The sequence below is a fragment of the Gymnodraco acuticeps genome, unplaced genomic scaffold, assembly GCF_902827175.1.
Source record: "Gymnodraco acuticeps unplaced genomic scaffold, fGymAcu1.1, whole genome shotgun sequence".
Taxonomy (NCBI): Eukaryota; Metazoa; Chordata; class Actinopteri; order Perciformes; family Bathydraconidae; genus Gymnodraco; species Gymnodraco acuticeps.
The window spans coordinates 2,530,743-2,557,388 of NW_022990699.1; the positions used below are offsets into that span (position 1 = coordinate 2,530,743).

The following is a 26,646-nucleotide window of genomic DNA, read 5'->3' on the forward strand; positions in this document are numbered from 1 at the left end:
ATGTAAACGGCAATTTATCGAGGTCAGAAAAGTTATCAAGTTCATTTTTATTTATCGTACGATAAGTCAATGAATTGCTTATCGCGACAGGCCTACTTGCAGCGTCAATTTACCAGTTGGATTACTTCTGTTATCAAATCAAATGGACTGATTTCATCTGAGTGTGCATGTGGACTCACAATAAGAACATAGTTGGAAATAAAACACATGGGTTCATAACAAATTATTTAGCAATTGGATAGTAGCTCTCTGAATTGAAATCAGATCATAGAAGATATTTCAAGTTTGAGTTCTTTCCTGATGCATATTGTGACATATAGTCATCTCATGATCATTTGGCCCGTCCTGTAACTGAAGTTGTGTTGCAGCTTTAAAGGAATACCACGATAAAATAATTTCAGTCACAACAAGAGCAACATTTTTTACATTTGTATTTATGTGGCACTTGTTGCTCGTTGTCAGACTAACATTTATCCATCTTTGTATTTTGCAAAGGTGCATACATCGTCACCATTTGGCACGGGTTAAGGTTAACATGTTGATCATGACTAATTGCAAGGATAAGTGCGCCTTCATTCAAGCAGGAAATCTGGTGCCTGCTGCATGTGACTTTGTGCAGCAGTGCACCTACTTCCTGGGGGAACCACCTCAGCAGAAGCCTAATGTCAAACACGTCCTTGAATGAAGCCAGGTCACACGTCTTTAATCAGTCTGACTCATGTCGTCTGAGGCAAGTGGAGTAGTTAAAATGTGCTTTGTTGCACAGTGGGTGTCTTTTGCCTTCTTTCGTTTTATTTATGTCTGTTCTAGTCCCCATCACTCTCACACACACACACGCACACACACACACACACACACACACACCACACACACACACACTCTCTCTCTCTCTCTCTCTCTCTCTCTCTCTCTCTCTCTCTCTCTCTCTCTCTCTCTCTCTCTCTCTCTCTCTCTCTCTCACACACACACACAGTTCGTGTTCTCTCCATCTCAGGGGAAGAAGAGCATACTGTGAGCTGAAGAATAGGATGACAGTGCCAGCATGAAACTGGAGTGCTTTATGGACTGCTAGTGGCAGGGCCCCTTGGCTCGGAGTGAACGGGAGTATTTCAGAGCAAGGCTGAGCAACGGAGCTGCAGTGAGCGACTGGGAGAGAGATAGAGAGAGAGAGAGAGAAGGGGAGGCAGAAACAGGGAGAGAAGAGAGAGTGTGTAACAGGGAGAGAGAAAAAAGGGAGTGATAAAGAAGCTAGAAAACCCAAAATGGAGATAAGAAGATTAATGGAGGTAGACAAATGCACAGGAGTGTGGGGGTGCAGTCAACGATAATAACAAGTTACAGGTGATGGCTTTGGGGAGCTAAAATGACTGATTTTATTCTCAATAATTCTCAATAGTTTATACGGTCGTTCATGCATGTTGCTCCTGTGCACACTCCCCAAGTCAGGGATTTAGTTGCAGGTGTTATAGTTGTGGAAGATAGGTGACATAACTGATGAGATGTAGACAAAAGTACAACAGAAGTAAAGTTTGAATTCACAGGGAGCAGGTTTGCTCTTGTGGATCTTATACATGTGTAACTTAATGTGATAGATGAACATGTAGAGGATGGATTTCTAATAACAAGTTGAAATGAAGACACTTGTTGGAATAATTATGGCTGCAAATACATATTATATATTTTGATCTGCAGAAGAATCTTTTGGTCTGTAAAATGTCCGAATATAACGTTCAAATATCTATCCCATTTCTTCAAAATTCTCGGATAGACTAATCATTGTCAATGCAATAGTTAAAATAGGTGCATTCACTGCAGCTCTACAATAATCTGCCGTGGACGAGCGTTCTTGTGGAACCTACTGCTGCAGGTCTCCCTTGAAAAAGAGATCATTGATCTCAATGGGATTTTACCTGGATAAATAAAGGTTTTGAATTGAATTGAATTGTAATAATGATTAACATGTACAGAAGTGCTCTCTGTTCGCTGTGCTTTACAGAAAGAGAGACGAGCAGCTGTTGGGTTTGCTCTGAAGCCTGTTGTGACTGGATGCTAGAGCTCAGTTGTGTAATGAAAGTGCTGTAACACACAGGAATGCAGAGTTACCACGCCGCTGAAATATCATACTTAGAGAGGAATCTCATCTTCACCTGGGTTGTTTTTTTTGTTTCTGAAGTTTTTAAATTCCTCATCCCTTTCACTTTGTGAGCCTGTATCAATCAGACAACATCAATTGTCTGAGAGCTGGTTAGTTTTGAAACATCGTTTTGTCTCTATGTAAAGGTGGCGGTCCTAGCTTTTTGCTTCAGGCACCAAAGTCTCCAAACTTTCAGCAGCTACCTCTCCACCAGCGCAGACGTGGCATTTCCTCGTAACATTGCTGTAATATAATTCCCACTTAAATGGACCTAATAACTCAGACTGCTGAATTGTCACATTAACCTTGCTGAATGTTGTAATACATTTGATCAGGACTGGCACTTTAATGTGTTATGGCAACTGTGAATAAGAGCTTTACTGAGACGATGAAGATCCCCTCTCTTTAGGAAATGTCAAGTATTTCATTCTGCTAAAAGGAGACACTCCCGTGTGGTATTTCATCTATAAAGTGTTTTTTATAAGGAATTCCAGACAAACATTACGACATATACATCTAGGATACATCACAATTTGGACCTAAGTGCTGACATCATAAACTGATTTATTCTATTTGTTTATCAACAGAAAAATAGTAAGACATTCTCTGATGAATGCATAATAAAATAATCATAAGTTGCATCTCGAGTAGGGATTGCATGATATAGGATTTGACCTCGCTTACTGATTTCAAATAAATAAATAAAACATAATAATCTTTGTGAATTTCAATTATCGTTATTATAGAATTTAATTTTCTGTTTGTGTCACCATGAACAATTCACAGAAGGCAAGTGTTGCTGTCAAATTAGACCCGACCACAGCAACCGCATGCTAAGGAGGAAGTGTTTTTGTTGTTGCTACTACTAATGTCATACTGTCACCTACTAAGCTGATCAGATGCATCCTATTCTGAGACTGCTGTGCAAAGCTAAGTCGTACAGTAGCACGGCCTGACATTGAGCAGACAGGAAGTATGCATAATGGTTGACGAGACGGAAAGCTAGGCCGGTTGACGGCTAACTTCTACTGATGAGGAACTGTCAGTGTCATAGCTCTCCATTGTCCTTGTCAGAAAGTGCAGCTGACACCCTTTGTGTTACTTGTGTGTTGTTTGTGCGTGAAATCAGGTCTTGCAGCCTGTGTTTGCTTAGTGTTTCATATTCTACCATGCATGTGTTGTGCAGTGTTACTGAGAGGCTGTAGAGGGAACTGCATTCTGTTTCTCTGCATGCCATTCTTTGTCATGCTTATTTCCCTCTATCCTGAAAACAACTTTCACCAAATGCCTGTGACGTTTGCATTTGTTGCCTCGAGCTATTTTGCCATAGTCAGTTTCACTTGCTCAAATATTTGTTGAAGGATCTCATAGGTTTAAAGTCTAAGCAGGTAAAAGGCATAAACTGGCTAGTCCAGACAATGGTGTTTGTTTTGTTGTCTCGTGTCTTTTATTCCAAATAAACGGCCACCTCTGTGCATCTCCTGCACTTTCTGTCAGCGTTAGAGAACGTGGCTCCCTCTCCAGTGGAGCTTTTCTGTTCTTCAGTGGAAAGCTATGAAAATAAAGAACATTTAGTTTTCAAACTTCTCTGACCACCTAGATATTCACCTATTGTTCAATTTGCCAGCTGTTAAATCTTACATCTCGTTGTCACTCTTTCTAGTTTTGTTTGTGTAAGTACACACACACACACACACACACACACATACACACACGCACACACACGCATACACACATGTCAGGGTTTCCACCCTGTTATTATTGCTTAAATACTGCGGGCTGTGACAGGAAGTTGTGCAAAAATAACGCTCATGCTTCCGTACTGGTCCGCATTATTTCTTACCCTTATCTCTTTCCTTCCCTGCTTTCCATCCATTGTACAAGGAGGTACCAGTGGTCTACTAAATATGTTTGCACACAGCCCACTCCCACATCGTTAGAGGTCTGGATGATGTTAAAACACAGAGCAGGGTTTCATCCCAGGAGCTTAAAAGACAGATTTGAAACATTCCAGGCTGCTGTGTGAAGGTATTATTATTGAGTTACTGGACATTGTTTGGAGAAGTGGCAGAAATATCATCACCTTTTCAAACCTTAGATACAATAGAAACCATGGTAGTGGTCTCTATGTTTTGGGCTGTGTTACCCCTCTTCTAGTGTTGTGACCTCAGCTCTGTGTTTAGTTATCAATGAATATTGTGTTGGTCAACAACATGGGGAACATTTGCGATTGTGCTTCACAGGTTTACACATGACAGAGAAGGAAATCCCACAACTAATAAACTGGACATATAAATGCTTGTAATGTTTAATTCAAAAAGTGATAGACTACGGCTCCTAAGTAGATGAACAGTAAGATCTCATACCACATCACCGAAGCGCTGTACAATATGTTTGTGATGCGATACGTGCTTTAATTATCCTGATACCATTACTTTTTTCTCCATTAATTAAAAAACCCATTTGTTGACAATGTCAATGCAAGACAGAGGGTGGTGTGAAATACAATCACCTGTTTCCTGTCTGCCGCGGAATTGCCAACAAATAATATTATAGAAAGTGACATACTGCTTAGTCAACACACCAGAAGCCACATGATGAAGCCTTCGACAGAACGTGTTGTGCATTCAAACTGCAGCATCTGTGACTAACTTCTGTACTTTGGTGCTTCTTAAAGACAGACTTGCTGAAGAAGCATATGGCAGGCTTTTGAGTATTGCTTTTTATTATTCTTATTCTTCCAGAGTAAGTCGGGGTGTTGTGCTTATTTCATGTAAAGAAAACTGTGTGTGTGTGTGTGTGTCAACTTTTGTGTTTTACTGTAAAATAAGGCTGACTGAGCTGGGTTAGGCTAAGATATGTCGCTTCATAAGCCGCTGGTCCTTCAGAAGTGCTTGTTGGATGGTAGAATAGCTTTGAAATCCCCTCCCCCATTGCCTGTTACCTTATGATACTGCCAACTGTATTAAAAAAACAAATGTATGCAGATGTAAGTCGTCAGCTATGTAGATGAGAAGCCCTTTACATTTGAATTTAGATTATTATTTTATCAGCAACGATAAATATATTTGAAATAAAATCAGAAATGTATTTATTTATCGTCACCTCATTTAAGTTCATTAACTTACATGAATGTATTATATGACAAAATAGGTATTTGTTGAAATATTTTCTGTACAAGTATGGTTGTATTTTGGGCAGTGTTGTCGTGATGGGATGTTCCCAGTATAAATACTCTCTGTTTCACTTGTAAGCAGAGAGGTGGATGGACAGACCTGTAGACTGATTCTCACAGATATGAATGCTCCTACCTTTGTTGTGAATGATGGGTTTAGTTAGGATTACAGTGTCAGTCCTCCTCTGTGACTCCCCAGTCCTCACTGACAGATTAAAGCTAATCTCAGACCGCTCTGTACACCACGACTGAAGACAGCACGGGCCTATGTGGCGCTCCCACAGCAGTGTCTGCAGGACAGTCTATTCCTGTAGGAATGGAGCAAGACGTTAAGCCATTCGAGGCTGTCGAAGAGATGTAGCTGCTGGACACAAATCCACACCCTGTGGTGTCTTGGCGAGGACTGTAGGAAACTTAGCTTAACCTGAAATCTGTCATTACTTCACATTATAATCACTTTGTTAGCTGATGTATAGTTGAGGCTTTAATAGCCATCGCCAGGTAACGAGTGAATGGCACTGTCACACCACGGCAACATTGTAAAATATGGAAACATCTTAAATAAAGACTAGTGTTATTTCAGGTTCTCATTTCAACAGAACTCTCTGTGGCTTAGTCTGTACAGTAGGTTTTTATGGAGCTACTTTAAAGAAATAATAGCACTCCCTCACATTTATAGTCTACTGCCAAATTCGGCTCGGGGGATTTCTGTGGGTATCATAGGGAATGAGGATTGGATCATTTGAGTTGGTCTATTACACCATATGTTTTACATATCAAAGGAGTTTGGCCTTACAGTAGCTGAAGGTGATACATATAGCAGGTATGGTTAGGTGGGCTGGGACATATCTGCACAGCAAAATGTGTGTGTGTTGATTAATTGTGTTGCTTAAACAACTGTTTACATGTGTACGTTCCAATTGTACTGATAACAGCTCATGGTTAATGTCTACATTTAACAGTTAGTTGAAGGTTAATTAGACTAACATGTGGTCATTGGTGTCCATTTTGAATCTTTAACGGTCCTGCTTGCATATTTGCCTGAACAAATCAAAGACAATGCACTGTTCAAATGATGCAACATATTTGTGTTGAAATTAAAAACTCCAAAATAGAATTCCGGTTGTGGAAATGACATTGGACTGTACATTGTCATGTGAGCTAATGTAACAATCGTATTGTTATTTCCCTATCCGCTGTTGTGTTTGTTTAGTTAACATCATCGGTTTCTATTTGGGTAGCGGCTTGTATCAAATAATAATTAACACAACAGCATATCTTAATCAGCTATGTGCCAGCTTGTGATTCATGGCGTTCAGCTTCTGCATGAGTTCATTCTGCGGCGACACACACACAAGTGAAGAGACACGCCAAAACCCACAAACACTGACGGAGAACCTTCATGCGCAACCTTCAACCTTCTTTAGCTTTGTGCTGTTTCTTTTTTAGGCAGTTCTCATTACTTACGCCTGTCTTCTTAGGGCATAGGTGTGTAATGAGCTGGTTGTTCTTGGGCCTCTGAGCCACCATAGGAACAATCCCTGCCTGTGTCTCTGTGGATTCAGAAGGCTGCAGTCATCCGTAGGAGCAGTCAATGATGCACGCATATCAGCCAAGTCTCTGTGCTGTAACAGTGCAACGAGTATGTTAGGGTACGAGGGAAGTGGTGAGAATGTGTGTGGGAGACACTTACCAGTTTGTGTGCTAATGTGGAGGTGAAAGTTTGAGATTTGTATACAGTATGTAAACTTGTGTTAGACCCCATTTACACGCAAACTAAAACTAAATGCAAACGAACCGAATATGATATCAAAAAAGTCTTCCGTTCACACGAGACCGCTAGGGAGTGCTGGAGACGCTGTAGTACATATGCCGGCCGGGCCTGTAAGTGGCGCTGTACTTTCGCCCAAAATACATCAAAAGCAGCAAAGACCCCCGAGCATGGTTGCCATGGTTGCCCTTCTGTTTATGCCCCGTGGTGGATTTAGCAACATGTAGTTCATGTAATTCTCCATGTCCACTTGTTGCTGATGGTTGTGGTAGAGGAGCTGTAGATTTTGCACTAACATCTGTAGCATGGTCAGTAGCAGTAGCCAGTAGCTACTGACAGTAGCTACTGACCATGCTACAGGAGTGAGCAGCAGAGGTGGGGAGAGGTGGGGCTATGGCTTCATCGTTATCAGGAAATGATCGTATAGGGCGTACACACGGAGCCGTTCGGCCCCCCAGAGCGTTCCGGTTGCAGATCTATCCACCTTCGGACTAGTGTTAATTTCGTCAGCTATTTTTTTGTTTAGTTTTAGTCTTAGTCCTGTGTTAAATTTCCTTTTTAGTTTTAGTCGTATTTAGTCACCTTCATCCTGTTTTTATTTAGTCAAGTTTTTGTCGACTAAAAGTCTGAGCATTTTAGTCTTATTTTAGTCAAAGAAAACTAATTATTTTAGTCTACTTTTTGTCAATGAAAACTGTTGAGTCTTTTTTTTGTCATCAGATTATATAGAACATTTCAGTCAAACTGGTTTAGCCAAAACCAATAATTTTAGTCAAACGAATTTCACAATAAGATTATATCTTGTCCTTACTTGATGAAAAACACAGGTTGAATGATTAAGAAGCTTTGCAGAGTATCTGGTCAGGTTTGTGGTGTTTTAACCAGCTGTGTTATGGCCACATTGCTTCCCTTCTGATAAAACAATGCATTCGCTTTTTTTCTCTGCCTCATTGTAGCGAAAATGGGCCCAAATATCACGTTGTTTCTTTCTCCCAAGCAGTGGTGGCTTTAGACTTTTTCGTTGTCAGTCATTTTGACGGACAGGATCGTAACATTTCCGTCATAATCCATTATTATCCGTCGAGTGCACAATTCATCACTCACTCGCGCTGACGGGGGGGTATTCGGTTAACGCGTGTGCGACCACTGCTCCCAAGCCCTGTTGCCATTTTATTTTCTGTTAAATAAGGTTAGTTAGACCATGAGTTAGACCCGAGTCTTCCTTTCAGTTCATATTGTGCCGCTGCCCGGTGTAATTCAAATCTACCGCCGCGCGCACCACAGACACACAGCTGCTGCCCAGCGCAGCACCGGAAATGGAACTGCTGGGAGAAAAACTGACTATCAGAGATGTAACGTTATCTTTGATAATGTTTCGTCTAGGGATGTACGATATTGGTTTTTTGAAACCGATACCGATACCGATAACTTCCTGCTTCTCAAGACCGATAATAAAAAAAAATGTACGCCACTAATTATTTTAACGCGATTAACGCATGTGTATTTTTTTTCCTCGGCCGCCCCGTAGTTTCAGAGCGCATCGAGTTTAAAATACAATCTACAAGCTGATGCGGACAGCCCGCTCCTGCCGCCCGCTTGTGGCAGACCACACTTCCACGCTCACCGGCAGGCACCGACTGGCCATCTGGAGGACCGGGAGGGTGTGTGTATGTGTGGCCCGAGCGAGCGAGAGAGAGAGACCTTACGTGCATTGTTGTTGTTAGCATCTGGTGCTAGCTAGCTGCGCTAACGGATATACGGAGCTGTTTAAATGAAAACAGAGGAGCGACATTTCGCCACAACTGCGCCGAGCACTTGACTTTATGCAGGAAGCCAGACAGTGGGACATTGTACGAGAAGTCAGCACACTCAGCACGGATAGTGCGCAACATGATTGCAGCGTCCAGGCAGCTCCGGTTCGAGCATATGCCTTGAGTTGCACATAGCTCCAACGCCCATACCACCGACGACATGTTTTACTGTCCTGGCTTCACGGCCGCACACCATTTACGTCACAGCCAGGCATGAGTTAGGGAGCGCTGGATTTGTCAAAAACTCCCCTCTTCCTAAACCACTAATACCACAGTACTGGCAAAACGGGAGGAGCCGAGTGAAAAACAAGCGCCCCTCATCCCAATCCACCCACACCGCAGTATTTTTTTCTTTTTTTTTACCCAAAAAATATATTGTATATTATCGGGGCTATTAATACTGGTATCGGGTTTATCGGGATGACGTCATAATTTCTAATATCGGACCGATAATTATCGGGCCGATAATTATCGTACATCCCTAATTTCGTCTCCTCATTTTTCGTCAACGAAAGTAAAAGAGAGATTTTGGCATAGTTTTTATTTAGAAAACTACATTTTCGTCTCGTCACTTTTCGTCAACGATATTGCATGATGATTTCGTTACAGTTATTGTTTACTGCCGTCTCGTCATAGTCTCGTTTTCGTCATGGAAAAAAAGGTCGTTGACGAACATATTTCGTCATAGTTTTAGTCAACAAAATTAACACTACTTGGGACCCGTTATCGTTTGCAGGGTCCGTTTCCGCGTTTCCGTTACGGCCTCGTGTGAACGAACGGGCTATACGAAAGAGAAAAGTAACAGATACAACCCGTTTCGTTCTCGTGTAAACAGCACATTAGTGTGTGTGTGTGTGCGGGATCTTACTGCAAAGTGTGCTAATGGCTGCTCCACTTGTGAGCAGACGATGTGTTAGGTTCAAATGTGCTGTGTGTGTTTAATGGTTCTTTAGACCTAACACCACCACCAGAGTTATCAGAGTTACCTATCAGAGGTGCAAGTAAGCTAAGGTCTGTGAATTGAGTCATAAAACAAAACCGCTTACAGAGGTATAACTGGTCTGGATTGGTTACTGCGTCAGGCTAGGTGATGCTCTTGGCGGTAGGCATCGTTTGGTGAAATTTCTTCTCACGATTATCTTGGCAATACAAATTGCTATGTGTGATATGATCTCAGGTATGCTTTTAACTCTTGATTGCACTAAGACACACTGGCATCACTTTGCCTTACAAATAACAAATATATCATCACTGACAGGACCCTACTTTTTTAGTTTACGTAATTTGTAGTAAAAATCAAACAATCTTAAAGATGTTATCACAAGATACCCCAGCATACACAAATAAATAAGTCTGAGATAAATAAATAATAACACAATAACAAGTGGTTTTGTAACTATGGCACTACTATTTTTTATTTTACACTTGTTTGGATCTAAAAATAGCTTTCAGTCGATTCAAATATTTAATCGCGATTAATCGCATGATTGTCCATAGTTAATCGCAAATTAATCGCACATTTTGTATCTGTTCTAAATGTACCTTAGAGGAATATTTTTCAAGTTTTTAATACTCTTATCAACATATGAGTGGACAAATATGCTTTCTGCTAATGTTTATTATCATTTGAACAATGACAAATATTCTCATGAATATTAAACACAACAACCTCTGAACATTACAAATATTCGCCTCAATTCAACCTGGAACCTCTCTGTCTCTCATACAATAATACAATACAAAGTGTGTATGTGTGTATGTGTGTGTGTGTGTGTGTGTGCGCGTGTGTGCGTGTGCGTGTGTGTGTGTGTGTGTGTGTGGGATCGTTGGAGCTATGTGCAACTCAAGGCATATGCTCGAACGGGAGCTGCCTGGACGCTGTGATCATGTTGCGCGCACTATCCGTGCTGAGTGTGCTGACTTTTCGTACAATGTCCCACTGTCTGGCTTCCTGCATAAAGTCAAGTGCTCGGCGCAGTTGTCTGCGAAATGTCGCTCCTCTGTTTTCATTTAAACAGCTCCATATCCGTTAGCGCAGCTAGCTAGCACCAGATGCTAACAACAACAATACACGTAAGGTCTCTCTCTCGCTCGCTTGCGCCACACATACACACACCCTCCCGGTCCTCCCGATGGCCAGTCGGTGCCTGCCGGTGAGCGTGGAAGTGTGGTCTGCCGCAAGCAGGCAGCAGGAGCAGGGCTGTCAGCATCAGCTTGTAGCTGGTATTTTAAACTCGATGCGCTCTGAAACTACGGGGCGGCCGAGGACAAAAAATACACATGCGTTAATCGCGTTAAAATAATTAGTGGCGTTAATTTTTTTTTGCGTTATTAACGCGTTAACTTGACAGCCCTAGTCCATAGTTAATCGCAAATGAATCGGAAATGTTTTAATCTGTTCTAAATGTACCTTAGAGCAGGCCCGGACTGGCCATCGGGAGGACCGGGAGGTTTCCCGATGGCCTGGCTGTTAAGTGGCCTGCTGGCCTGAGGATTTTTTTTTATACGTATGTATTGTGAACTCAACGCTGCGCAAATGTGGGTCTGACTCTGCCTCACAGAGGGTGACTGGCTGTCTACATGATGTGGCCTGCCGACATGGCCACTTTCATACAGATCATACTAATGCCCTCGATTGGTCTCTGTGTGTCATTCAAGCTCGGGAGGGTGTGTGTGTATGTGTGGCGCGAGCAAGAGAGAGAAAGCGCGCGCACCGGTTACGTGTATTGTTGTTGTTAGCATCTGGTGCTAGCTAGCTGCGCTAAAGGATATAAGGAGCTGTTTCAACATCAAGGTGGAGAAGAATCCTCTGCTGTTAGACTGAGAGGCTGATTTCTACAGCTCAGGTGAGGTAAAGGACTCTGAGTGTTTAGATAGTTAACTTAGACTAAGTTCTCTGTGGGTCTCAAACGGTTTGGTCACCATTTATGTAAACACATATTTCCATTTGAGGGGGGAGTGATTAGTAAAATTGCTGCTGCCTCAAAGAGGAGGGGGAGAGGAGGGAGACAGGAGGGAGACAGGAGGGAGACAGGAGAGGCTGGTTCAGGAGCACAGACACACTCACACATATAAATGAACCAAAAACAAATAAATAAACAAGGTTCAATGTTTTTTCATATTGGATATGATATGTTATTGGTTATTTAAATGTATACAGTTCTGTTTCATATGGATGTAGTCTCTTTATTCCCCCCTCAAAGTGCACCAGATTGATGCATTTAAGTCCAACATTTAAAAAAAAAATCTTACCGGGGGAGCATGCCCCCGGACCCCCCTATAGGATTTGAGGTCCACCCCCACTTAAAATATGTTCACATGTACAGGTTCCTAAATAGATTTGCAAATTTTTTTAGATAGTAACCCATGTCCATATGTTTATTTTTGGCCAGTAGATTTCAACTAGAGGGCTATCACTATGGGCAGCAATGCTGTAAATATTGACAAATAAATCCAGCAAAATGGCACAAAAAACTGGTAGTGGCCTGGCTGGGTGTATAATTCCCGGCCTGACTTATTGTCCCAGTCCGGCCCTGCCTTAGAGGAATATTTTTCAAGTTTTTAATACTCATATCAACATATGAGTGGACAAATATGCTTTATGCAAATGTTTGTTTATTATCATTGGCACAATGGGGTGTAACGTGCAGTGCAGTGCAGTGCGCTGTGATGTGCAGTCGATACGTTGGATGCGATCCGAATGATCTAACGCAGCCCCTCGTCCTCCACAATGTTAAGCTGTAGCCACCCATTTAGCTATATCACTGTTGAAAGCTTGCTGCTCGTAGACGCCGTGTCCAGGCGTCTCTTCGGCAAACTTTCAAGCGTGGTCTGCCGCAAGCGAGGCTGTCAGCATCAGCTGTGTGCTTGGCTTGCTGTTTAAAACACCTTTTTTGTATCCATATATCTCGCTATAATCTCCCACCATCCAACTAACAACAACAACGTCAAGCCTTTGGGCTCTGAAACTACGGGGCGGGCCGAGGACAAATACACATGCGTTAATCGCACGTTAAAATAATTAGTGGCGTTAAAAAATGTTACGCCAGTAAACGCGTTAACTTGACAGCCCTACAAAATAGCCAAACAAAATAAGTTTGTGGGGGTTTTAAGGGTTGACCATATTCCTTTTAGGGCCGCTTTTCTCTTTTCCTGACCCATATGTGAATATAGGCAAGGCAATCCCCTCTTGTGATGATGTTCCAAAGTAGAAAGTCCCTGAAAAAGTGTTTTTTTATTTGTTATAAACTTGTATTATTGGTAAATGGTTATAGTCAAGGTTATATTCATGTATGTTGAAAATGTATTATCAAACTCCCAATTCTGAAAACCAAATGAACACAACACTGTTGAAATGAAATGTGATCAATCAAAATGAATTAAACAAATGTCATGAGATTTGAATATTATAGTATATTCAGTCGATGTTAGGTGACATCCAGGAAGGGATGCAACAAGAGAGACATGGCAACAGTGGCGTCCCTTGTTTAAAGTAGAGGTGGGTGGGGGGGGGTGGTTGGCTTTTGTGTCTCCATTAACAACAGTAGACAAACAACGAGGAGCAGTCATGCAGCAAACATGCCCCACTTGCCCCGACATATACAATCATAGGCAGTCAGTGCACTCAAACGCACCTTGAGTCGGTGGGTCGCTGAGGCGTGTCGGAGCATTAAGTGCGGCGTGGAGAAGATTGGATGTGAAAGAATTGGAAGAGGTCAAATGCAGCTAGTTGTAGTGGAGAGGAGACCTGTGAAGTTTGGACCTCAGCTCTCCTTGGCCCCTTTTTCTGTGTGTTAAGTTTTCAAAGTTAATGTTTGTCATAGGTTGCTTAGAAGTTGTAACTACACTGGCATGTGTCAACAGACAGGGTTCCTCTGAAACAAGATTACAACATTAGCATGGCCCGCTCTTTTAGTAGAATACTCAAATATTGTTCTTGGATAGCTCAAAAGGGGCCCATCATGTTCAGGGTGTGAAATGTCATCTTAGGGCAAACATTTCAAAGTGAATTGAGGAACCCTGTTAACCAATCAGCTTTGTTTGTGTGTGCAGTACATCTGGGTTGAACTTGTTAGTAATTTCCTGCTTGACAGTATTAATAGGAAACTTTTCGGTTGGGTGTGCCTGCTCAAGTGCAGCTTCCCACTGTGTCACATCATGATTGCACTGTGTATGTAGCCATGGCAACAATTTAAGCAATACAATGACGCACACACTACCCTGTATCTCCCCAGTTTTTAAGGTTCACTGGCCAGAAGTTTTCATGTTTCATATATATCTCGAAACAACACCCATCTTTCCTCCAAATACACATTAGGAATAATGTGCTCTCTTTTACAATTACATCACCCTCCATCTCCAACCCCACTTTCACCCGCCCCCTGGCCCTCTCAGTACATTCACCCAGGCCCTAATCCGTCCCCACTGACTACTCCTCCAGAAATATTACAACCCCAATACCCCCTTTTACCCATAATGCAACAGAACACACCCAGAAAAGTGCAGTCGTCCCACATCCATCTTAACACACAGGTCATTTCTTTCCTCAGTGGTTTTATGGGATTATTTCCTGTGTTATACATTTGATAGGCATACAAATAAAGTTGTATGTTTAGTTTGGCAATGTACAAAGCGGTGTAAATTATCTATAGATTGGCAATTCACTTTTTTATTAATATTCTTTCTTTACTTTGTTGATGTTGCAATCCAGCTTTATGGGCTTTCTTGCCTTTTCTAACGAAGGTCCCTGGCCAGTCCCCAGCTGCTGCTCAAACCGGCAGACAAGGCCGAGACAGAATCAGAACCATTGAACCTCTAACAGGCAGGGCGTGACACTAACTCTTGCCTGGAGATCACTGATAAATAACTCATGTTGACAAAACAGAAATATATGTAAATCCAGCTTATGTTGGACTTTAAGTCCATTCATTTGAACACATTTGATTGCAAAGACCTTCTCAAAGTTTAAGGGCAGTTTACCGCCCAGTGGCTATAATCCTGATTTAATAAGAAAACCTTACTAGTGTGTCTCACAGACTTTCTAATTGGTCAGCATCATGGCCGATCTCAGTGCTATCTGTGCTGCCGTAACAATACATTTTAGGTTGTTCAAGTCATAACTGTATAGGGCTATGATTATCAGAGAGATGTTGCCTACCGGATATATTCTACTGCAAATAATATACCATGGAACATTAAGGCTTTTGTTTTGTGATGATGAATACTAAAATATATGCATATCTGTAGACAAATGAGTATTTTACAGGAATGAAGCTAATGCAGGATATAAGATTGACTTGTAATGATGGGGTGTTATTCACCTTTGTAAATCAAGCCCTAAGACAAATACAAAACATGTCACATCCTTATCACATTTGTAATTATATCGGTATACAAACAATAATTGTCCCCATTGTACAGCCCAGCCATTAAACTATTGTGCATCAATCAAACACAACACAACTGCTGGTACTTCACTGAAAACGTGGCCTCTCTGTTTTCTGTCAGTCTGCATTTACTTGGTTGTCTTGCTTTGATTGACATAATCTCTCTCACCACCCTTAGGACCTGCTGCCTCAATCTGTGTGTGGGGCAGGTGCTCACACACACAGAAACGCCAGCAGTGTGTGACTGTCTCATTATATCGCTGTCAGTGTCACAAGCCAAATGCATCTGCTGATTTGTGTTCTCTTAGGCTGTCTGGTCCTAGAGACAGAGCCCATTCCCTATCCTCCTTATTTCTGCCTCTGCCTTCAAGGCTGTGTACTAGCGCTCCCTCTGGAACACTTAGACTCAACATGCGTGTGTATGTGTGGATGTTTTGGAAAGGGCTTCGTGTCGGCACTGGAGGGGGTTTGTCCTGCAAAGAAAATTGCAGTGCATTGTGTTTAATTTCCTAATTTTATAAATATCCTCTCACTTGCAAATTAGCAGTTTTAATTTCCACCAACACCTATCATAAACAAATAGTCATTACATTTTGTAAGGTCAACTTTTTTTCAACCTAACCCTAATTGTGTGGATTATTTTTCAGTGTTGTTAGGGATCAATGTCACTGACACGTGTAAAGATTTTCATGATGGTATACTTGAGCAGCGTAATGATTTAGTATTATTGTTTACGTTTATATTCTTTTTACAAAATCTTCTTTAACCCTTTGGAGTCCAGGGCTAATTTGGCCGTTTTCGCATACTTTTGATTTGTCTTACTAAACCCCATTAAGAAATGTTTGGCATGTCAATGTTTGGTATCTTTCTTTTAAGGACAACCTCACCTATATAACCTGATAGTTATTTCTGTCATTTTGAGATACTATATGAACATTTTGGACCCAAAATCACAAAAAAACGTAAAAACAGATTTTGAAAATGATATTATTTTTCATATAGGTAACACAAACATACACAACGAAACCATTTGAAAGCTGGAAATATATACATGGGATGTCACTATGATAATGTGAAAGTTTGATTTAGGTAGCATGAACCTATGTACACATTTTATGAACAAATAACAGGTGTATCCAAAGGCTTTTTCCCCTTATTTCTCAAGTTCTGTCAACAGTGACACAGCAGGCACAACAAAACATTTAAAAGCTTAAATAATGTACATGTGATTTCATTCTGATAGTGTTATTATAAATATAATACAAATATATATATATATATATATATACACAGACGTTTTTTCTGTCTTTATCCAGGGTTGCCAACTTTGGGTACCTGGCTGGAGTGAGACTTTGATATAATGGGTTGATATATGATATACATGTAATTCAAATCTAACACAAAGTCAGTTTTGAAAGAGTTCTGTCTCAACTGATGCTTAACAGTGAAAAACAGTTGCAGATAGACAGTTACGTTTTTTGATACATATTTTTACAGTCAATGACATTTGCTGTATATCTGAAAATATTCTCTTTACTATTGAGGTATGAAATTCAGCTATATTGTCCAGCTGTATAAACAACCAGTTACAATACTTTGCTCAATAGCATTTGCTCACATTTATTTATCGGAGGCTTTGGTACTTTTAAACTAATTCTGAGGCGAGTCACTGTTGCCTTCATGCTTCCTCTCAGACAGATACACAGTTCAGGCCCGTTTGACGCCCTCGAAGACAGCCGTGGCTCTAACACTCTAACACTGTGGTGAATTTATATATGAGTACATGTATTGTCAACTGTACTCGTGGGTTGAAAAGCGGAACTGAACACTTTACACACATTTTTCTCTTCCTTCGCATTTATCTCTATCACTGTCTTCCTCCTTCCTCATATTCAGTTTCCTGAGCGATTATTTCCCACAATCCTCTGTGCCCGCTGTTAGCTGTATATTTCAGTTCTGTGGGCTAGTAGCACCACAACAGCTGTGTGTGTCTGTGTTTCAGCCCCTGTCTGTGTTCATGGGTAAGTGGGCTGTTTAATGGCAGCTGTGTAAGTGGAACCATCCTTCCCTTGAATGCTCTCCACATAATCTAAGTGCCTTTTTCTTTCTCCCTCCTCTTTACCTATTTTCTTGCTCTAGATGAACCTGTCCATCTGTAGCTGTTATTGTAGGCAGCCCACATTATTGTAGGTTTAAAGAGGCCCTTGACAATTGCACAGGAAGTCTTAATTACCACTAGGGATGCGCCGATCGTTATCGGCCGATATTCACTGTCTGCCGATCGATCGGTGCTCTCTATAAAGGCCGATCAGGAGAGCCAATCACATGACGTCAAATACGCGACACTTTTCTCTATGCGCGGCAAAACAAGCGGCTTCACCAGTCTGGCAGTATTTTAAGGCGTTCGAAAAAGACCGTAAAATAGCGGTATGCAACGTGTGTGAAGCAGAAATCCTGATACTGATTCCGGCGATCGGCCCCAAAATTGTCGATCGGAGCATCCCTAATTACACGAAGGTTATGAGAACACCTATAAAGAATTAGACAAAAATAATACATACCCTTTTCGTGTTTGTTCAGTGATCTTTTGAATGTGCGAAGACTACTCTTTGCTTTGTACATCTGGAACAATCTGTAGAACAAGTAAACAACAAACCTGTGTGTGTGTGTGTGTGTGTGTGTGTGTGTCAGCAGATCCCACTTCAGCCTTCATTCATTGCCTTTCTCAACATCATTTATTTCCTTTAAAACATGACATTGTTTGTCAAGGCTGTCAGCAGGTGTTCGCACAAACAAACAAAAACATTTTGATTGCCACCAGAAAAGAATAAAGCATTCGTCACTCTTTTGTGTGAAACTTTAGTCAGACGTTAGTAATGACACGGGAAGCATTGCTACTTTCTGGCCTTTCTCTTAATGGGATCTTTTACTATTCTAATTTGAGTTTTAATGATACTATAAAAGACTTTTGATGTTTCAGTAGTTGCTCCCTTAAGAACTTTTTAGGGCGTGTGTGAATGTTTTAATGACGGTTGTAGACGTCTCTGCTGGGTGTTCTAGGAAACACTAATGGTTGTATCTAGACACCAAAGATATATGCATTTACACCAGCAGGATCCACATGATGCAAAGCAGACGTATCGCAGTAAGCTGGAGGAATATTCTGTCCTATGTTTAGTTTTCTAGACCTATTTTCATTTAGAGCTTTGAGGCAATGAGCAAACTGGAGGTAAAAGATACACAATCAAATACATTTTGACTCTCGCTGACAACAATAAGTGGAGCCTTTAAGAACATGGGATGAAACAATCTAAGTCCCAAAGGATGTCACCAGATATATTGCTATAATGTGCCACTTTACACTTTTAAGCTGTTTAGGTCTATACTTTTTTACTATTTATATTAACCTCAAAGAAAAGCGCACTTTTCAGAGAATATTAGATAGATATATATTTCATCGGAATATAAAGTATACGGGAAGCAGAGGTTGCGCTAGACTTTTTCACTGCCCGTCAACAGGATCGTAGAACTTCTGTCAAAATCCAGAATTACCCGTCAGCCTTTACACAACTCTGACGAGGGGGGGGGGGGGGGGGGGGAAGCATGCTCGTGAACTGTCAACGGGGGGGGGGGGGGGGACAGTTCACATGTGCCGTGTTATGCATGGCTGCTGCACCTCGCGGGAGCGTGCACAGCGTAAAGCCAAAACTCACAGACATTTCAATGATCTGTACGGCACAGTTAGGTTTGGAAACGGTATGATTTCCTTTTTGGAGGGCATGCATAACACGGCATAACACGGCATAACACCGGAGCCTCGCTGCGGGGAAACTTTGGCGCTGTTCCGAGTTTGTTCTAATCTGTCAAAAGGACGGACTACTTTCAGATTTGTCCGTCATTGTTAAAAAAAATCTGTCATAGACGGAAGATATTCGGTTAACGCGACCTCTGACGGGAAGACACACATTCAGCAGATAAACAACCGAAGTTATAGAATAGTAACTATGAAAAAATAAATAAATAATACACTGTATATGATCACTTTGATGGTGTGTGCTTGCTCTCACAACACGGCAGGAGTCCTCCACAGGTTGATGAGTTCGCTTTCATAATAATATGAATATCTTGAATTGTTAAAGTTGCAGATACCTACAATCATGTTTATTATTTTCTCTTTTGGTCTTGTCTTTGCTTCAACAAGAAACTCGATCTTGACTTCATTCAACTTGGATTCAAATTCAATGATTTCATCTCAACTGACTTTATAATATCTGTGAAGCTCCGTTTGAGTAAACTGATCAATGAGATCAACAAGCAGCAACGCCACAACAACCTGTTTAAACCGTTGGAAGTTTAAATTCAGTTTCAAAAAGCTTTTCCTACCTGGAGTTGTTTTGTCTACCAACAGAAACACACAGGCACCTTTCCTACACAGGGACAGCATCAGCACTGCTTTGACTCCGTTTGTGTGCTCTTTAAATGAGAAGACTTTGACCTCTGCCTCTGGGACCGACCCCCCCCCCAAGGTTAACTCCTTTTGGATTTATTGTACGTTGTTTACATAGTGAGGCACTTGGAAGTGTCTTGTGACTTTTGCTTTCCTCTGTCAAAATATGTGGGAGAAGTATTGACTTGATCTTGTAATACTAGGCCAGCTTTCAATGAAGAACTAAATGTGGATATCGTCGTACTTTAACTTTGATAAGGTTCTTGAAAGCAGTGTTTTTCTCTTCAGGCTCATCCCCTCTACTTCGTAACCTTAATACTGGTTCTGAATGATATATCTGTTATTTGCCTAGCTTGGACTTTGTCAGGGCATGTGCTTGAGTTTCTGCTAACATTGGGTTTCCTATGCGCACATTAGTAGAGCTAGCCTGACACCTTGTGGCCAAGAGATGCAAATGTATTTTACATATATTAGATTTGGCCATTTCCACTATTGAAAAATGTATGAATGTCTCTGAGCCTTTGACTGATCAGTGTTGACTGCTGATCTGCTGCCTATTGGTCACTCGTGTATTTAAGACCTTTGATTTCCTCAACTTTAACTCCAATTTAATGAAATGAATTCTCTATAAATGTGTATCAATGACTGCATTCAGTTATGACAGTGATTTGTTGACGGTGTTTCCTTCTGTCCTACCGTTAATCTCCTATGAACTCTGTAGACAGTTTCTTGGATCTGTTTCCTGTTTTATTTAATTTCTGTCTAATTGATTCTTTCTCTTTTTCTCCCTCAATCCGTTTGTTTGATATTCCTTCCCTTCCATTAAATGTTTCTCCCCATCATCCATTCGTCCCTTATAGAAACTCAAACGCCTGATTCCTGACGAGGTAGGTTTGTTATTGCGTTCGACCATCACATATGTGCTTGACTTGTCCATTTGTCCGTGTTATAACTCAACTGACAATTATCCATTTCCTGTCATGTTCACAATGTCTGCCACACAAACCTTATCCACAATAACACAAATGTTTTTAAGTGTGTGTTTTGTCCTGTGCTGTACTCACACCACACTGTATGTGCATGCTTTGAGGATGCACTCATGGAGGATGCCAGAGTCATACTTATATTAACAGATTATTATTCATGACTCATTTTCCACGGTCACTATGTCAGAATGTGCCAAGATTACATGTATAACCAAAAATGTATGTTCTTCAACACAAGGTTTAGCACATGACCACAAAGTCATTTTCTTTTACAATTCCTTTATCAAACAATGAGTGTTATGCTCTGCTCGTGTCAGCGCTCACTGCATGTGTGAAATGTCTGTTTGACGTCTTTAATCCCTAATCCTCGTCTCACTTTGTTGAAAGGTTTCTACTGTTTTATTACTAAACATAAAATACTAAAACTCATTTACAAATCGCCCTAATGCATTTGACATTTGTTCATTTATTTAACATTGGGAGTTGATTAGGGATTGCCAGCTTGTTGTGTGTCCTTACAGCGATGCTTACACTGTTTGTTTTCCCCTCTGACCCCTTTCCTCTAACCCGTGTCATGTCGTCCGATAATCCAGTTGGAGCGTTTCACCAGCATGAGGATGAAGAAGGACAAGGAGAAGCCCGGCCCGGTCCCAAGTCAACGGCACTCTTCAGCGGCCAACTACGAGATCAACGCTCAGAGTGCCATGCTGCACGATCTTTCAGATGAGTCTGTCCTGGACCTGTTCGAACAGATGCTGGTGAGAAAGACTGTTGGTTCGTGTGGGAAAGAGTCAGCTTCACCATGTCCTGTGAACAGCCATGGAAACGTGTACATTGTATATTCCTCTCACAGTTACCTTCATTATTTCTGTCTATGCTCCCAATATGTATGCTTTAATAACACACATGTGAAGTACTTCCTTTAAACACAAAACACACATTTCTTGCGACTTAAATGTTTACATTTCTAAAAGTTATGACATTATCTAATAATTCTCCTCATTATGTTACTTAGCACATCCAAACCTTGCACTTTTAAACTTCTGTTCATTGTCATCTCACTGGGGGCTTTATATCCCTTGCCTTTAATTTAGTAAAGACTAAAAGGAAAATATCTCATGAAATACAAAGTGATTTCCATTTTAGTATGCATTTTCTGTTTGTTAATTGCATGAGTCTACAGATGAAAATGTCATCATGCACTGATCATCATCCAACCGTATTTGTCTCTTCTTCTAACTCCCCTCCTCCTGTCTTTCTTCAGGTGGATATGAACCTGAATGGGGAGAAGCAGCAGCCTCTCAGGGCAAAAGACATTATGATCAAACGAGAGATGGTCTCCCAGTACCTCCACACGTCTAAAGCGGTCAGTACCAAAATACACTTTGCTTATTGTGCTGCAGGGAATTCACAGACTGCTTCATGCACGTTGTTGTTTCAGCACTCAGAAGAACTAAACGGTTGGGCCTTTACATGCCGTATGGGTTTTCTCATATTTATTTTGAAAACCAAAGTGATCAAATATATGAAACCAGAAGGATTTTTTTTAGGCTAAATAAGAAACGTGATCCGATCATACAGTGACACTATTATATTTGTGGTGGCGTTTTAATCCGTGTCTACATTTAATAGCCACTTCTCTGTCGGGGTTGTGGGTTTTATATATACAGTCTATGGTTTTGACGCGCCTCTCTTTCTTTCCAAACTAATTGAGCAGAGATGGTTGTTGAATCAGATCAGCTTTATGAATTGATCCAAACGGCATAGAAACAGGAAGACACATTTCCTCGCTTCATAGTAACTCAAAGTTATCAGTATCAAAAAAGACCAAAAAGAGCACGGTCAAAAGACTTTACTGCTTCCCCGTCTCATCACAATCAGCTGTGTCCCATTGTCCTGCCATATATAGGCATGTAGACATGCACGCGATACCTGACGCACATTTGGTAACGAATGAGTGAGCCTTAAATGAATATCTTTTAAACCATAGTGTGACTCACAAAAATAAATGATTAAGAGTTTAAGATAAATCCATATATAATTATTAAGCCTAACATTCAAACCATAATGACTAAATGAAAATGGCTCTAACAATATTTGATTAATTGATTACTCAAATGTGGAGTCAAATGCCTTGACTCTGTGGTCAGGGATCCCTTTGCTTATAGAGTTGCTGACTCAAGACTGCTTTGTTATAGACATTATACAAATATATTCCCTGGTGAATGTAGAGTCAATAAAAAGCACAACCAGCATTAGAAAGACCAGCTACCATTGCATCATTGGGTAAATAAAGCAGCAGGTGTAAAATAATCCAAAATAGTGAAAGAGAGTAGCTCGAAGGACCTATATATATATATATATATATATATATATATATAGAAAATACTGCGCACAGTACCCTTGAAATCTGCTAATCAAAATGTCAATTTAGGCTTGAATGTTGCCCTTGGTGCCCGGCCGCGTGCTTGCTTGTAAAGAGAACACCAATTACAACCTGTAACAAGATGCATATAAAAGCAAAAAACAGTGTGATTTTGTGTTTGTTGATTAGGGTCAAAACCAGAAGGAGAGCACCAAATCAGCCATGATGTATATCCAGGAGTTAAAGTCAGACTACAGAGACGCACAGCTGCTGAGCTGTCTGGAATCTCTGCGAGTCTCACTCAACAACAACCCTGTCAGGTAACACACACACGCGCACACACACACACACACACACACACACACACACACACACACACACACACACACACACACACACACACACACACACACCACACACACACACACACACACACACCACACACACAACACACACACACACACACACACACACACACACACAGTGTCTATTCAAATAACACATCAAACCAGATTCATGCAATAACTCCTTGAACTGTGTCACTCTCCTTGTGTGAACTCGAGGCCTCGACCCAATTGAAACTTCACTGATCTTTAATTATCGCCATGTAACTTGACAGAACTTAAGCCGTTTTACAAAGAAAGAAAATAAGCAGTGTCTTCAGGTGCAAAGGTGATACCATCCTATTTATATATGCTTCACTTGCTAATTAAGAATCTTTTATTTTAAAAAGCTGACTTAAAGGTAGCAACATTTTGTTCCTCACACAGCTGTGGTAGATATGGCCCTAAATTTTTTTTCGATTACGATATTCTAGAAACATATAAATATATTATTACATCACAACTAAATGGCAGACGGCAATGCAAGTTCAGTTACTTACACAAAACACTGTTTAAGCACGGTGTCAGCGATTCTTCTGTATAAGAGAAAGCCTACAGGCTACAGCGTCAGCTACATACACAACATAACAAGTTATCATTTAGCCAAGAAAATGTAACAACACATGTGTCATTAAAAGAAAACGACATTTTTCAACATTATGAAGTTTACTTTAACACCAGAAATTGAAGTACTTCATGCTAGTGCTACTCAAATGATACATGCCTAAAAGGACTTTAAGGTTAAGAGTAGGTTCAGTAGGTCTTTGTCACAATTCACGCAGTATCTCTCTCTATTCAGTACGTTCAAAGGAGTACCAAGAAGGCAACAAATAATGCTTTAGCTGAAATGTAAAGAAAAAAACACTTTTGTATTATTATTTCTAACATACAATTACAAGATAATGTCAATGTGAAAAACCACCAAATAGAAAGTGAGCCATAAAATGTGAAAATATGAAAGTACAGTGTATCGATCATGTCCTCTCATCTCTTCCAGTTGGGTGCAGAACTTCGGAGATGAGGGGCTGGCCCTGCTGCTGAATCTGCTTAGAAAACTACAGGATGACAAAGAAGAGTGCTCGTGAGACATTTAAACCACACGATAAGCAATTTGACTCTTTAGCAGTGTGTTTGTAATGTCTTTGTTGTATCTCTACTTTTCTCCACAAACTAGACACATCGGAGTGAAATGTCAACACGAGATCATCCGCTGTCTAAAAGCCTTCATGAACAACAAGGTACCACAATGTATTATTAATTGCATAGAAATACTTCATTCTGTCTTTATTATGGTTTACATTGTTGTTGCCTGTGGTCTATTACTTGTTACAGAACAAGTAATAGAATCATTCTAAGCCCATGTTGTGTCCTATCTGCAGTGTAGCACTTCTTCCACTAGAGGGCATAAAGTCAATGTGACCAACTTGGCTGTTCAATACATGCTGTCAATAATAACTCTTGTGCTTTCATGTTTTTTATTCGCGAATGCAACCAACACTAGATAATTAGCATAAATCTCTCAGGAATCTATCACATTTAATAATTACACACCATTTTATTGAGTGTAAATGATGTGGAGCCTGCAAGAGAAAATTAATTCTGATGTAAACACTATCATTTTAAACATGAAAGGCTGATGGTTATCTTGCTCATTTAGCTTTCTCTCATCATCACACTTTCTTTCTGTCTTTAGTGCGGCCTAAAATCCATGCTGGAGTCAGTGGAAGGGATTCCTCTGCTGGTCAAAGCCATCAACCCCCGGGTGTCTCACATGATGGTGGACGCTGTCAAGCTGCTTTCTGCCATCTCCATAATGGAACATCCTGAGAACCTGTAGGTGTTAGGGAAATTCTGACACCATGTCCTTAATATAATGTGCAGAAATGATGACCCTGGAAAAGCAATTATTGTTCACAGTTCAAAGTCTAATATGTTTTCTGTTGGCAATTAGGAATAATACAGCAATTTATATTTATAACTGAACATACTTTTGTCTCTTTCACCTGTATGTCAGGTTTCAATTAAAACTGTCAAGCAAAGCGACAGAATGCACTTTTTTCTGCATTCATTATTTTCAAGGTAAATGTAGTATTTGTGTATTAATATTTGATGTAACAACTAGAGATGCACCTATTCTAGATACTGAGCCGATACACATTTTTAACTGGTGATTGTTCTTTTGAATCAAGTCAAAGTCAACTTTATTGTCAATCTCAAAATATGTTTGTACACACAGAAAGATCAAAATACTGTTTCCCACAGTCCCGAGGAATACAAAAAACACACATTAAAGTACAAGAACACTCAATATTTACAAAAAAACACAAAATAACCGTTTACTTAAAGTAAGCAGGATATATATATATATCAAAAAAGATGATGTACATAGTGCAAATGAGAATGCAAAAAATAACTGAATAGCGTCTTTAAAAGCCATTTCATCCTGCTACAACAACTACCTATACTTATTGCCCGCTCATATGATACTAAAGATTGATTAAGCTTCTCCACTCAGTCTATTTCCTTTCTTATCCAAAATGTGAGACGAAGAGCTCCTCACTGTCCATGGAGCACATAATGCTGGAAAATGGAGGTGATTATTTCTCCAACATCCTAGAGTGGCCCCATTTCTAGAGAGACATTGTAACACTCCCACACGGTCTACATGTTCTTTCATTTGTATACAACCCACATCCGCTACCCATTGTGCTCCTTCATCCTCCCTGAGCCAGCCAGCGGCTCGGTATGCCAGCGACTGCTTCAGAGTCTGCCTGCAAATAACTGAACATTTATCGGGTGCTAAACTGATGCACAAAACAGATCAACTCAGACACTGCCATGGATGAATGTCATCTCATTTGCCAATAGGCTGAGGGCAACTTGGCATGCCTCTCTAGTAACAGCATATAGCGATGTTTTATATCCGATGCATAATTGTCTGTTTGTGTTGCAGTCATGAGCGTGTTTTGGAGGCCATCACAGAGGAGGCAGAGAGACAGGACATCGAAAGGTTCCAGCCTCTCCTTTCTGGCATGAGAAATCACAACATCGCTCTAAAGGTGCACATCCACACGCACTTTACAATTATAAATCCCCACATGTATTCTTGTTGATAAAAAACACAGACCCAATTTCATTTGATTTGACAGCCCTAGTCAATGCAATCTTCCCTGTAAAAGACTGACTCA

The 26,646-nt window shown here is 40.7% G+C and overlaps 1 protein-coding gene across 1 annotated transcript in view; it reads left to right on the forward strand.

Annotated features, from left to right (window-relative positions):
• LOC117555952 (protein diaphanous homolog 1-like) overlaps positions 1–26,646 on the forward strand; it is a 107,385-nt gene that overhangs the window by 6,331 nt on the left and 74,408 nt on the right. Inside the window, 8 exon segments of the mRNA XM_034231037.1 lie at positions 20,585–20,611; positions 21,304–21,468; positions 21,975–22,076; positions 23,265–23,395; positions 24,456–24,539; positions 24,633–24,696; positions 25,152–25,291; positions 26,412–26,517. Coding sequence (XP_034086928.1) covers positions 20,585–20,611; positions 21,304–21,468; positions 21,975–22,076; positions 23,265–23,395; positions 24,456–24,539; positions 24,633–24,696; positions 25,152–25,291; positions 26,412–26,517 — 819 coding nt within the window.